This window comes from Gymnoscopelus braueri (assembly GCF_963280865.1).
Source record: "Gymnoscopelus braueri genome assembly, chromosome: 7".
NCBI classification, from domain to species: Eukaryota; Metazoa; Chordata; class Actinopteri; order Myctophiformes; family Myctophidae; genus Gymnoscopelus; species Gymnoscopelus braueri.
In genome coordinates, this window is record NC_137608.1 from 56,608,699 (window position 1) to 56,624,179 (window position 15,481).

Genomic DNA, 15,481 nt, shown 5'->3' on the forward strand with positions numbered 1-15,481 from the left:
TACATAGAGACAGTGTAGTGTCTCAGTAAACTATAGGATCATAGAATACAGAGACAGTGTAGTGTCTCAGTAAACTATAGGATCATAGAATACAGAGACAGTGTAGTGTCTCAGTAAACTATAGGATCATAGAATACAGAGACAGTGTAGTGTCTCAGTAAACTATAGGATCATAGAATACAGAGACAGTGTAGTGTCTCAGTAAACTATAGGATCATAGAATACAGAGAGACAGTGTAGTGTCTCAGTAAACTATAGGATCATAGAATACAGAGACAGTGTAGTGTCTCAGTAAACTATAGGATCATAGAATACATAGAGACAGTGTAGTGTCTCAGTAAACTATAGGATCATAGAATACATAGAGACAGTGTAGTGTCTCAGTAAACTATAGGATCATAGAATACATAGAGACAGTGTAGTGTCTCAGTAAACTATAGGATCATAGAATACATAGAGACAGTGTAGTGTCTCAGTAAACTATAGGATCATAGAATACAGAGAGACAGTGTAGTGTCTCAGTAAACTATAGGATCATAGAATACAGAGACAGTGTAGTGTCTCAGTAAACTATAGGATCATAGAATACAGAGACAGTGTAGTGTCTCAGTAAACTATAGGATCATAGAATACAGAGACAGTGTAGTGTCTCAGTAAACTAAAGGATCATAGAATACAGAGAGACAGTGTAGTGTCTCAGTAAACTATAGGATCATAGAATACAGAGACGGTGTAGTGTCTCAGTAAACTATAGGATCATAGAATACAGAGACAGTGTAGTGTCTCAGTAAACTATAGGATCATAGAATACAGAGACAGTGTAGTGTCTCAGTAAACTATAGGATCATATAATACAGAGAGACAGTGTAGTGTCTCAGTAAACTATAGGATCATAGAATACAGAGAGACAGTGTAGTGTCTCAGTAAACTATAGGATCATAGAATACATAGAGACAGTGTAGTGTCTCAGTAAACTATAGGATCATAGAATACAGAGAGACAGTGTAGTGTCTCAGTAAACTATAGGATCATAGAATACAGAGAGACAGTGTAGTGTCTCAGTAAACTATAGGATCATAGAATACAGAGAGACAGTGTAGTGTCTCAGTAAACTATAGGATCATAGAATACAGAGACAGTGTAGTGTCTCAGTAAACTATAGGATCATAGAATACAGAGACAGTGTAGTGTCTCAGTAAACTATAGGATCATAGAATACAGAGAGACAGTGTAGTGTCTCAGTAAACTATAGGATCATAGAATACAGAGACAGTGTAGTGTCTGTGTGTCTGTGGCCGATTCTGTGGGAAGTTCCCAACGGGCGGTAGTGACGCGCCGCATCTGGTGAAACCCGGAATTACACTCAATGTAAACAGGAAGTAAACAAGGGTGAAAAAAATGGCGTTCGGCCACAGACGGGATTAAAACACCTATTTATTGAAAGATATGGATCATAACGTTGCACTAGAACTCCTGACAGTTAACATTTGGGGCTTGGGGGTAAGCACCTTTTATTTTTGCATTTGTACCCCGGACAGGCTAGGAGCTGAAAGTCCCTGTGACAATGGGGAGGAGTGTCTACAACTCTCGTAGATTGAAAACGTCAGAATCATAAATAAGTCTACGAGAGTTGTATTCTACAGCTAACCTCGCACAATGCATACATACAGGAACACTACACTACTGATTACTGACAACTGATCTTTGTACCTTTTCAGTAATAATTATGTTGACTGTTTAGTTTAATAAAAATCTATTTTCAACTTTAAACTCTCTCCTTTTGTTGCAAGTAAATTCATCCTCTTACTGGTTCCTCTGGTGCATTCTGGGACGGAGGCCCGGCAGGGTCAAAGTGGGCGGGGCTGAAGTGCATGCGTGACTCTGGATGAGATGAGAACTGTCCAATCAGAGCACTGTCTGCTTCATCTTTGTCCTCTGTAGAGAGAGAGAGACAGACAGACAGACACTACTAGATCAATGGGCATGTTTAAATGGAGAAAGCTATTTTCATATTGCTCTTTACAGTATATGACTCATATTGACAGGACATAATGTCAAGTAACCACTTAAACCTATATACTTGGTGTCCTCCTTTTCCCGCCAAAATCTCAAATAGTCGATCTACAGTACATCTACAAGCTTACTACGCATCACAACACATTGTGAGCTTGTAGATTTGTAGATGCTATTTTCGTTGAATGTCGGCCTACTAAGACATGATCCCTAGAATAGATATGATTAAATTAACAACATGACAGGCTAGTGAGCAACACAGCTGCAGCTTATCACATTAATGATGTGTGTGTTAGATATAGGTGTGTACAGAGCTATACGTAGGTGTGTCACTTTGCAATGCTTCCACATCACACACCTACAGTGTGTAAATGTAACACACACACTATTAATCGGATTAGCTATAGAGCACCGAAGTCTGACATCACTGCCACTAGAGGGCGCTGTTCCACGGGTTCGTGGCTTTATTTTTTGTGTTGAAATCCCCATTTGGGAATCTTAGATTACGTGTGTGTGTGTGTGTGTGTGTGTGTGTGTGTGTGTGTGTGTGTGTGTGTGTGTGTGTGTGTGTGTGTGTGTGTGTGTGTGTGTGTGTGTGTGTGTGTGTGTGTGTGTGTGTGTGTGTGTGTGTGTGTGTGTGTGTGTGTGTGTGTGTGTGTGTGTGTGTGTGTGTGTGTGTGTGTGTGTGTGTGTGTGTGTGTGTGTGTGTGTGTGTGAGACAGCATGTTTCCAGAGCTCTGTGGTGACTTATTGTCTGAGAGGAGGGACAGGTACTGAGGCTGTAATCAAATCATTCCTTTAATCTCATCCAGCCTCCATAATGTCCTTACGCTGTTTTTTTCCGTCACAGGAGGAAATATAATAAAACCCAAATTAAAAACTGAAGCTGCTTTGCCTTTTGGACAATAATAATTTACAATGAGATTAACCCATTAAGGCCGGGAAAGAATCTGTGTCATTTTTAGATTTATTTTTTAGGCTATTCAAAAATAGCAGATCTACAAGCTCATAGCACGGCACCGAGTGCCGTGCTATGAGCTTGTAGATCTGCTATTTTTGAATAGCCAAAGGAATCTAAAAATGACACACAGACGCGTTCCCGGTCTTTAAAGGGTTAACAATGTGATTATAAAACTAGGCGACGGAACGGAAGAGAGACAGAAGACATCTCAGTGGTTCAGTGGTTCAGTGTTTCAGTGGTTCAGTGGTTCAGTGGTTCAGTGTTTCAGTGGTTCAGTGTTTCAGTGGTTCAGTGGTTCAGTGGTTCAGTGTTTCAGTGGTTCAGTGTTTCAGTGGCTCAGTGGTTCAGTGGTTCAGTGTTTCAGTGGTTCAGTGGCTCAGTGGTTCAGTGTTTCAGTGGTTCAGTGGTTCAGTGGTTCAGTGGCTCAGTGGTTCAGTGTGAACAGGAGAACGTGTTGATGGAGGAATAAAGGTGATCACATGACATTAGATTTATCATTAGAAATGTCATCGTTGTCGGGCAGAAACCTCTTCTCTCCATATTAAACATGTTTGTGTGTTTCCGTAAATCAATCATCGCCCTACACCGGGCATCTCCGGTGACAAGCTTAGAGCATTTACAGGGGCCAGTCACCTGTAAGTGCTCTTTTAGAGCGTTTACAGGGGCCAGTCACCTGTAAGAGCTCTTTTAGAGCGTTTGCAGGGGCCAGTCACCTGTAAGAGCTCTTTTAGAGCGTTTGCAGGGGCCAGTCACCTGTAAGAGCTCTTTTAGAGCGTTTGCAGGGGCCAGTCACCTGTAAGAGCTCTTTTAGAGCGTTTGCAGGGGCCAGTCACCTGTAAGAGCTCTTTTAGAGCGTTTGCAGGGGCCAGTCACCTGTAAGAGCTCTTTTAGAGCGTTTGCAGGGGCCAGTCACCTGTAAGTGCTCTTTTAGAGCGTTTGCAGGGGCCAGTCACCTGTAAGAGCTCTTTTAGAGCGTTTGCAGGGGCCAGTCACCTGTAAGTGCTCTTTTAGAGCGTTTACAGGGGCCAGTCACCTGTAAGTGCTCTTTTAGAGCGTTTGCAGGGGCCAGTCACCTGTAAGTGCTCTTTTAGAGCGTTTACAGGGGCCAGTCACCTGTAAGTGCTCTTTTAGAGCGTTTGCAGGGGCCAGTCACCTGTAAGTGCTCTTTTAGAGCGTTTGCAGGGGCCAGTCACCTGTAAGTGCTCTTTTAGAGCGTTTGCAGGGGCCAGTCACCTGTAAGAGCTCTTTTAGAGCGTTTGCAGGGGCCAGTCACCTGTAAGTGCTCTTTTAGAGCGTTTGCAGGGGCCAGTCACCTGTAAGAGCTCTTTTAGACCTTTTACAGGGGCCAGTCACCTGTAAGAGCTCTTTTAGACCTTTTACAGGGGCCAGTCACCTGTAAGTGCTCTTTTAGAGCGTTTACAGGGGCCAGTCACCTGTAAGAGCTCTTTTAGAGCGTTTACAGGGGCCAGTCACCTGTAAGAGCTCTTTTAGAGCGTTTACAGGGGCCAGTCACCTGTAAGTGCTCTTTTAGAGCGTTTGCAGGGGCCAGTCACCTGTAAGTGCTCTTTTAGAGCGTTTGCAGGGGCCAGTCACCTGTAAGTGCTCTTTTAGAGCGTTTGCAGGGGCCAGTCACCTGTAAGTGCTCTTTTGGAGCGTTTGCAGGGGCCAGTCACCTGTAAGTGCTCTTTTGGAGCGTTTGCAGGGGCCAGTCACCTGTAAGTGCTCTTTTGGAGCGTTTACAGGGGCCAGTCACCTGTAAGAGCTCTTTTAGAGCGTTTACAGGGGCCAGTCACCTGTAAGAGCTCTTTTAGAGCGTTTACAGGGGCCAGTCACCTGTAAGAGCTCTTTTAGAGCGTTTACAGGGGCCAGTCACCTGTAAGAGCTCTTTTAGAGCGTTTTTGAAGGAGAGTTAAGGAGTCACACTTTTTTTAACGACTGTTGGTAGGGCATTCCACATTCTGGCGGCATAGCGCGTGTGTGTGTGTGTGTGTGTGTGTGTGTGTGTGTGTGTGTGTGTGTGTGTGTGTGTGTGTGTGTGTGTGTGTGTGTGTGTGTGTGTGTGTGTGTGTGTGTGTGTGTGTGTGTGTGTGTGTGTGTGTGTGTGTGTGTGTGTGTGTGTGTGTGTGTGTGTAACCTCCACCTTGCTGCAGGGAGCCTCCAGGCGGCTCAGTGTTGAACATGCTCAGAGCCTCCATGTTGAGAGCACACACCCCCCTCATAAAGGCCTTCTTCATGGCCTCCTCATAGCGCTCCCTCTCCGCCCGCAGCCTCTCCATCTCAGCCTGGGTCTGCTCCACGGCCTGGCAGTGCTGTGCACACACCCACCACAACCACACCAACCAATCAGTAACAATGTAGGCCTTCAGGGGTCTTCAACAGGGGGTCCTTCAGGGGTCTTCCTCAGAGCTACTATAGGGGGTCCTCAGAACTACTACAGGGGGTCCGCCAAATCTTTGAGTGATAGGATTTTGTTTTTTTACATTAACCACTTGAACCCTAGAATTCATTTTTCTGAGGAGAACATTAGCCGAAAATAGCCGATCTACAAGCTCACCACGCCTCGCTGTTGAGAGCTTGCAGATCGGCTATTTTTGGCAAAGAGGCTATAGGTGTAGAGGGAAAAAAGAGCAGACTAAGTAAAAAAAATCACACCCAGTGTGAAGTGGGCGGTGTGGTCACAGTGGTCATCACAGTGATGGAAGAAGTGATGGAAGAAACCATAACTTTAAAAAAACACATTTATGTTTTTTTTTAAGTTATGGTCCTATTTATAGGGCTATGCACATGTGTCATGTTTCCCTAGCCAATCACAGTCCTGAATAGACTGTGATTGGCCAATCACGGTGCAGGGTTAGGGGGGTACATTTGTGGCCAATCACAGCGCAGGATTTGGTGTGCAAATATCCAAACCTCACATATAGGGGCCCAAATTTTTTTTAATCTGAAACACAATTTTATACAATATAGAGGGGGTCCCTGCTTCATCTCTCTCTCTCAGCTAGGGGGTCCTTGGCCTGAAAACGTTGAAGACCCCTGATGTAGGCAGTTTAGCAGACGCCCTTATCCACGACCACCGCATGGTTACCTCTGCTATCTTGGCCTCGTACTGCGCGGCCAGTCGGGAGCAGACCTCCTGGGCTCGGGTTCGACAGTCCCGCTCCACCTGCTCCTTCCAGTGGCCTCGCAGCAGAGAGTGCCAGCCCAGGAACACCTTCCTCTTCAGCACCCCCTGGTGGTGCTGCTCCGCCCGGCGCAGAGCCTGGGCCTGAAGACAGGATTAGGAACACAAACCGTCTTTACCGGACAGGACACAACCTTTAGTCTGTACTGTACTGACACAACCTTTAGTCTGTACTGCACAGGACACAACCTTTAGTCTGTACTGCACAGGACACAACCTTTAGTCTGTACTGTACAGACACAACCTTTAGTCTGTACTGTACAGACAGCCTTTAGTCTGTACTGTACAGACAACCTTTAGTCTGTACTGTACAGACAACCTTTAGTCTGTACTGTACAGACACAACCTTTAGTCTGTACTGTACAGACAGCCTTTAGTCTGTACTGTACAGACAACCTTTAGTCTGTACTGTACAGACAACCTTTAGTCTGTACTGTACTGACACAACCTTTAGTCTGTACTGTACTGACACAACCTTTAGTCTGTACTGTACTGACACAACCTTTAGTCTGTACTGTACTGACACAACCTTTAGTCTGTACTGTACAGACACAACCTTTAGTCTGTACTGTACTGTACTGTACTGTACAGGACGGTGGAAAGCTGTGCTATCTGATATTTTTGAATTTTAATCCTGAAAAGTAACAGATATTCTTCATCAGGACAAGAATCTTGAGACAGAAAGTCATCCATTCATTTCATTTTGATTAAATGCATTTCAGAAGAAAAGACATAGAAAAGACATATCATGAATCCTGAAATAACAACAAAACAACAGCTGTTTGGTAAAATTGCCCTCCTCCCTCTTCCCTGTCTCCTCCCTCTTCCCTGTCTCCTCCCTCTTCCCTGTCTCCGCCCACAAATAATCATCTCTCGATACGACTGTCAGCATGGGAGACAGACAGACTCTCAGCATAGGAGACAGAGATGTGACAAATGCACATTATATTTATTATAATTATCTGCTTGATATATGGATGTTATTATATCTGCTTGATATTGTAACATCTGATTCATTTATGCATGTTATTATATATGTGGGATATGTGACATGTTTGACACTGTGAGATATATGGTCATTTCCTATTCACTTGAAGGTAATGGGGCTGAGTGCTGCGGGTGATTGGAACATTGGAGCCACCCGACGTTACAAATACAGGGTGTGGCACGGGGGGAGGGGAGATCAAACAAACAACCTGTGTACTAGTGTGAACGGGTGAGAAGAGAGGAGCTCCGAGGCGCCAGTGTTATATGGTTAATTTATAGAAGTAACCGAGTGTAAACTGCGGCCAAAAGTTACGTGCTGTCGAGCCCAGCGGAGGACGGATGGAACGGCCGTGTTGCGACACTGTGGACAGCCAGGATTTATGAATGAACCGCCGGTCGGCGAGAGGATTCCGACGGAGCCGCGGGTGAGATAAATCCATAGCTTCTTTTCCGGTGGATTACAAACTTAAGGGGTACCCCGAACATTACTTTATTAGTTGGAACGCGATTGCGGAAGACCGTTTGCGATTCGTTTTGGATCAAAGGACTCAATAGACATTCTCGAGGCCGCGGAGGGAAGAAGCCGTTTGAGCCGTAACGAGGGACTGTTTATTGTTATTATGTAAAGCGAGTAAACGTCTGACGGCGGTGGTGATTCTACCTTGTTATGTGACCCTGTTTATGTTAACGTTTTGAACGTGTGAATTCACTGAATTGAGGGTTGTAAAGGACTTGGGAATTGTTTGGGTTGGGAGGGGTTTGTGAAATAATTACTGATTGTTGATTTGTTTGTATATTTCTTTTGTTTGTTAGGGACAGAGCTAGGGATAGTACCGTAATTTTCGCACTATAAGCCGCAGCAGCTAAATTGAATGTTTGGAACATATATAAGCCGCACTGGACTATAAGCCGCGCGGGTGTAAAATCCATAGATTTAGGAGGTCCCCTAGTGGCCGTTAGCTGTAAAAATCCATAGATAAGCCGCACCGTTATATAAGCCGCAGGGTCGAAAAATGGGAAAAAAGTCGCGGCTTATAGTCCGAAATTTACGGTAGTTAAAACCAAGAAGGGTATTATTATTATTTACCATTTGCTGTGACAGTTATTATTTATTGTGGCTGGAAATAAAGTAACCACAACTAGCAACCTGCCGATCCCGTTGTTTTTCCTTTCAGTTAATAATTATCCTTTCGAAGTAAAAGGGCGATTGTTACAGAGAGACAGACAGACTCTCAGCATAGGAGACAGAGAGACAGACAGACTCAGCGTAGGAGACAGAGAGACAGACAGACTCTCAGCATAGGAGACAGAGAGACAGACAGACTCTCAGCATAGGAGACAGAGAGACAGACAGACTCTCAGCATGGAGACAGAGAGACAGACAGACTCTCAGCATGGAGACAGAGAGACAGACAGACTCTCAGCATAGGAGACAGAGAGACAGACAGACTCTCAGCATAGGAGACAGAGAGACAGACAGACTCCCTGCATAGGAGACAGAGAGACAGACAGACTCCCTGCATAGGAGACAGAGAGACAGACAGACTCCCTGCATAGGAGACAGAGAGACAGACAGACTCTCAGCATAGGAGACAGAGAGACAGACAGACTCCCTGCATAGGAGACAGAGAGACAGACAGACTCCCTGCATAGGAGACAGAGAGACAGACAGACTCCCTGCATAGGAGACAGAGAGACAGACAGACTCCCTGCATAGGAGACAGAGAGACAGACAGACTCCCTGCATAGGAGACAGAGGGACAGACAGACTCTCAGCATAGGAGACAGAGAGACAGACAGACTCTCAGCATAGGACACAGAGAGACAGACAGACAGACTCAGCGTAGGAGACAGAGAGACAGACAGACTCTCAGCGTAGGAGACAGAGAGACAGACAGACTCTCAGCATAGGAGACAGAGAGACAGACAGACTCTCAGCGTAGGAGACAGAGAGACAGACAGACTCAGCATAGGAGACAGAGAGACAGACAGACTCCCTGCATAGGAGACAGAGAGACAGACAGACTCTCAGCATAGGAGACAGAGAGACAGACAGACTCTCAGCATAGGAGACAGAGAGACAGACAGACTCAGCATAGGAGACAGAGAGACAGACAGACTCCCTGCATAGGAGACAGAGAGACAGACAGACTCAGCGTAGGAGACAGAGAGACAGACAGACTCTCAGCATAGGAGACAGAGGGACAGACAGACTCTCAGCATAGGAGACAGAGAGACAGACAGACTCTCAGCATGGAGACAGAGAGACGGACAGACTCTCAGCATAGGAGACAGAGAGACAGACAGACTCCCTGCATAGGAGACAGAGAGACGGACAGACTCTCAGCATAGGAGACAGAGAGACAGACAGACTCCCTGCATAGGAGACAGAGAGACAGACAGACTCAGCATAGGAGACAGAGGGACAGACAGACTCTCAGCATAGGAGACAGAGAGACAGACAGACTCTCAGCATAGGAGACAGAGAGACAGACAGACTCTCAGCATAGGAGACAGAGAGACGGACAGACTCTCAGCATAGGAGACAGAGAGACAGACAGACTCAGCATAGGAGACAGAGAGACGGACAGACTCTCAGCATAGGAGACAGAGAGACAGACAGACTCTCAGCATAGGAGACAGAGAGACAGACAGACTCTCAGCATAGGAGACAGAGAGACAGACAGACTCAGCATAGGAGACAGAGAGACAGACAGGCTCAGCATAGGAGACAGAGAGACAGACAGACTCTCAGCATAGGAGACAGAGAGACAGACAGGCTCTCAGCATAGGAGACAGAGAGACAGACAGACTCCCTGCATAGGAGACAGAGAGACAGACAGACTCTCAGCATAGGAGACAGAGAGACAGACAGACTCAGCATAGGAGACAGAGAGACAGACAGACTCTCAGCATAGGAGACAGAGAGACAGACAGACTCAGCATAGGAGACAGAGAGACAGACAGACTCTCAGCATAGGAGACAGAGGGACAGACAGACTCTCAGCATGGAGACAGAGAGACAGACAGACTCTCAGCATAGGAGACAGAGAGACAGACAGACTCTCAGCATGGAGACAGAGAGACAGACAGACTCCCTGCATAGGAGACAGAGAGACAGACAGACTCTCAGCATAGGAGACAGAGAGACAGACAGACTCTCAGCATGGAGACAGAGAGACAGACAGACTCCCTGCATAGGAGACAGAGAGACAGACAGACTCTCAGCATAGGAGACAGAGAGACAGACAGACTCTCAGCATGGAGACAGAGAGACAGACAGACTCCCTGCATAGGAGACAGAGAGACAGACAGACTCTCAGCATGGAGACAGAGAGACAGACAGACTCCCTGCATAGGAGACAGAGGGACAGACAGACTCTCAGCATGGAGACAGAGAGACAGACAGACTCCCTGCATAGGAGACAGAGAGACAGACAGACTCCCTGCATAGGAGACAGAGAGACAGACAGGCTCAGCATAGGAGACAGAGGGACAGACAGACTCTCAGCATAGGAGACAGAGAGACAGACAGACTCCCTGCATAGGAGACAGAGAGACAGACAGGCTCAGCATAGGAGACAGAGAGACAGACAGACTCTCAGCATAGGAGACAGAGAGACAGACAGGCTCAGCATAGGAGACAGAGAGACAGACAGACTCCCTGCATAGGAGACAGAGAGACAGACAGACTCTCAGCATAGGAGACAGAGAGACAGACAGACTCCCTGCATAGGAGACAGAGGGACAGACAGACTCTCAGCATAGGAGACAGAGAGACAGACAGACTCTCAGCATAGGAGACAGAGAGACAGACAGACTCTCAGCATAGGAGACAGAGAGACAGACAGACTCTCAGCATAGGAGACAGAGAGACAGACAGACTCTCAGCATAGGAGACAGAGAGACAGACAGACTCTCAGCATAGGAGACAGAGAGACAGACAGACAGACTCAGCGTAGGAGACAGAGGGACAGACAGACTCTCTGCATAGGAGACAGAGGGACAGACTGACTCTTATAGAGTCTGTCTGTCCCTCTGTCTCCATGCCTGGAGAGCACTTGTTGGTGGCCTACGTAAGCCCAAAGTGGGCTATAGGCGTAAGTAAGTAAGTAAGTAAGTAAGTTACCTCCTCCTGGATGTGGGCATGCTGCATCCTCCAGTGGGTCAAACTCCTCATCATCTCCACCTTCTCCTTCTGTCTCTCCAACGCCTGAGTCAAGTTCACTATGACCTGAAACCAGAGGAAACCTGAGTCAAGTTCACTATGACCTGGAACCACAGGAAACCTGAGTCAAGTTCACTATGACCTGGAACCACAGGAAACCTGAGTCAAGTTCACTATGACCTGAAACCACAGGAAACCTGAGTCAAGTTCACTATGACCTGAAACCAGAGGAAACCTGAGTCAAGTTCACTATGACCTGGAACCACAGGACACCTGAGTCAAGTTCACTATGACCTGGAACCACAGGACACCTGAGTCAAGTTCACTATGACCTGGAACCACAGGACACCTGAGTCAAGTTCACTATGACCTGGAACCACAGGAAACCTGAGTCAAGTTCACTATGACCTGGAACCACAGGACACCTGAGTCAAGTTCACTATGACCTGGAACCACAGGACACCTGAGTCAAGTTCACTATGACCTGGAACCACAGGAAACCTGAGTCAAGTTCACTATGACCTGGAACCACAGGAAACCTGAGTCAAGTTCACTATGTCCTGGAACCACAGGAAACCTGAGTTAAGTTCACTATGACCTGGAACCACAGGACACCTGAGTCAAGTTCACTATGTCCTGGAACCACAGGAAACCCGAGTTAAGTTCACTATGACCTGGAACCACAGGACACCTGAGTCAAGTTCACTATGACCTGGAACCACAGGACACCTGAGTCAAGTTCACTATGACCTGGAACCACAGGAAACCTGAGTCAAGTTCACTATGACCTGGAACCACAGGACACCTGAGTCAAGTTCACTATGACCTGGAACCACAGGACACCTGAGTCAAGTTCACTATGACCTGGAACCACAGGAAACCTGAGTCAAGTTCACTATGACCTGGAACCACAGGAAACCTGAGTCAAGTTCACTATGTCCTGGAACCACAGGAAACCTGAGTTAAGTTCACTATGACCTGGAACCACAGGACACCTGAGTCAAGTTCACTATGTCCTGGAACCACAGGAAACCCGAGTTAAGTTCACTATGACCTGGAACCACAGGACACCTGAGTCAAGTTCACTATGACCTGGAACCACAGGACACCTGAGTCAAGTTCACTATGTCCTGGAACCACAGGAAACCCGAGTTAAGTTCACTATGACCTGGAACCACAGGACACCTGAGTCAAGCCACTGGAGGTCTGGTAGGCTTGTATAAGTTCTAGTCCTAGCTAATCTCTCAAGACAGATTCAGAGCTCCGCAGCTGAATCTGTCGGGAGCTCCTGTTACCGTTGTAACAGGAATGCTGTTACCGTTGTATAGTTAGGAATGTTAGGAATGTTAAACAAAGACAAAGAGCTCCTGTTACAACAGTTATAAATGTAATGTCCCCCCAGAGTCAAATTCAAAGGAAAAAACACGCAGGGCGCTGTTTTTTTCCTTTTTTTTTTACCATGGGTTCCCAGATTGAGTCCTACCTGGTCTTTCCTCTGGTAGGCCTGTTGTATATGTTACAGGGAAATTGGAGAACCAGGGAAATTGGAGAAGGAGCACTCGTTTTCACCGCCCCCCCAAGCAATTCTGTAGAAACAACACTAGAGGGAGCCACGCGCCAGGCTTCCCAACTAAAGTGCACACACATATATGGCCGCGACCACACACACACACACGCACACGCGCTCATGCTTTCAATTTAGAAACAACACTAGAGGGAGCCACGAGCCAGGCTTCCCAACTAAAGTGCACACACATATATGGCCGCGACCCCCACACACACACACACACACACACACACACACACACACACACACACACACACACACACACACACACACACACACACACACACACACACACACACACACACACACACACACACATCCATGAAAAGAACTATTCTGTCCCTATCGGTTCACAACTCGGACGGCGCTGATTCGACTAGCAGAGCATCGGCCGGTCAGCGCGGGCACTCGCGCCTCCTCGGCCTCAAGCTCTGCTGAGTCGGCGCGCCTCCGTCATGGACAATAACTATTATCACGTGTGCGTGTGAACGCGTGTTCAGCGTTCCCCTAGCGTAGGTTATAGACCTACCTGGTCTTTCCTCTGGCTGGACGTCTGGTAGGCCTCCAGCAGCTGTTTGAGTCCCTCCAGCTCAGTGTGTAGAACCTGGACCTTGTCCTTCTCCCTCCTGACCTCCTGGTTGTGTTGCTCTATGAAGAGCAGCCTCCATCTCCTCAGCTCCTCCACCACGTTGGACTGAAAGCACAAACAAACATCCATATCAGTGGTTCCTCAAACTCTTTCATGTCAAGGAACCCCCTCAATGATATGTATTTGGCCGCGGACCCACATCTCAAAATATGACGTTCCAGGGACCCCCCAGAAGCAAAGATTTGAGTTACAAATGTTCACTTAAAAAAAATATATATATATTTAAAAGGTTCGCACAAATGTTCACGATTTTTCTAAAATAGCAGATCTACAAGCTCATAGCCAATGAGCTTTTTTTTGAAGGACCATGATAAAGACTTTTAATGTTTTGTAAACCAGCCGCATGTCATGAAAGCTTTAATGTCCTGATGGTGACTGAGAAGAAGCGCACCTTGAGGTGGAGGCTCCAGGTGTCCAGGAGGTTCTCCATCTGGCTGATGTTCTCCTCACAGATGAACAGCTCTGTGAGGAGCACAGAGGATGGACTGCTCTGCCTGGACCTGTGTGATGGTGAGGAGGTCCTCTCTGTCTGTCTGGACCTGTGTGATGGTGAGGGGGTCCTCTCTGTCTGTCTGGACCTGTGTGAAGGTGAGGGGGTCCTCTCTGTCTGTCTGGACCTGTGTGAAGGTGAGGAGGTCCTCTCTGTCTGTCTGGAGGTCCTCTCTGTCTGTCTGGAGGTCCTCCCTGTCTGTCTGGAGGTCCTCCCTGTCTGTCTGGACCTTTGGGACGGTGTGGGGGTCCTCTCTGTTTGTCTGGAAGTCTGCACATGTGGTGACCTCACACTCCTACTGGAGTGTCTGCCATCTTCAGCCTCTGGAGCCAAACCTGAGGGGAGAACAAAGACATTACAACAATAACAGTAAAACAAAGACATTAGAACAATGACATTAAACATAGACATTAAGTCATCCACTGCCATGCCGATTTTTACGTCACAGTAGTCACAGAACATTTATCTCCAGTATAATCGATCCGCTGATGGTTGCTAAACACGGAGGGTTTCACTGTGCTGTGCTGTATTTGTCTAAATACTTCCAAAATGTTAATGAAGTCCACGATCATAACACCAGAGGCAGCTCCACAAATCATGTTCAACCCAGATTTGGCTCAACAAAGGGAATGAACTCGTTCTCATGCTATTCATCAAAAGTGTGGAATGCCCTACCAAAAGGAGTAAAGGAGTGTAAAACCCTACTCACTTTCAAAACTGCCCTAAAGATACACCTTCAGGAGGCTGCAATTCTAAAATGGCCCCTGTCTAAGACTTAACCTACCCCCCCTACCCCCCCCGAGACGGAAATAAATTGTATTTACTCCACAGTGCCCTCTACAGATCTGGAGGATTTGAACTTACCATTAACCAAAATCTGTAGAGGGCACTGTGGAGTAAATAAAAATAATTTCCGTCTCGCTGACATATTTAATTTTCTGCCCAAAAAGTGTATTTTACAGAGTAGGTGGGGTGCTGAGAGGCTCCCCAGTGCGGAGAATAGACTTTCAACAACACAAAACAGCCTTTGCTTCGGTGAGTAGCGAAATGGTTTTGTTTATTTTCACTACTCTTGAGCGCTGGCAGGGCAGTGGAATTCCTTGTACATGCGCAGAGCGAGGGGTCTTCCAGGGCGTTAAAGCGAAGCCACTAACGCTCTGAACCAGGGCTACCCTACCCCCCTATTTCTTTTCTTCTCTTGTAATCTTTTTTTCACTCTTCATACCAGTAACCTGTAAGCTGATTGTATGACATTCTGTATAGTAGTGTGTATATCTGTCTGTCTCTTATATGTCATCATGATTTGTGTGCATGGGGTTCTCATCTTAAACAAGCTCAGTGCTTAATGAGTCTCCCAGTTTAGTAGACCTTGTATTGTGATTTTTTTGTACTTCCATGTACTGATGTTCTCATGTCTTACTAAATAAAGTACATCAATCAATCAATCAATGCTTCCGCAAAAAGA

General features: G+C 46.6%; 1 protein-coding gene across 1 annotated transcript in view; it reads right to left on the minus strand.

The window, feature by feature from the left end:
- The window catches only part of poc5 (POC5 centriolar protein homolog (Chlamydomonas)), a 33,226-nt gene extending 19,146 nt beyond the window's left edge, over nt 1–14,080 (minus strand). The window contains exons 1-6 of the mRNA XM_080433206.1: nt 13,918–14,080; nt 13,407–13,571; nt 11,272–11,376; nt 6,060–6,239; nt 5,115–5,283; nt 1,808–1,935 (exon numbers count right to left, since the gene is read on the minus strand). Of these exons, the coding sequence (XP_080289332.1) occupies nt 1,808–1,935; nt 5,115–5,283; nt 6,060–6,239; nt 11,272–11,376; nt 13,407–13,571; nt 13,918–13,956 (786 nt within the window). The 5' untranslated portion in view covers nt 13,957–14,080. The remainder of the gene's footprint in view (nt 1–1,807; nt 1,936–5,114; nt 5,284–6,059; nt 6,240–11,271; nt 11,377–13,406; nt 13,572–13,917) is intronic.
- Between the last annotated feature and the right edge of the window lie 1,401 nt (nt 14,081–15,481).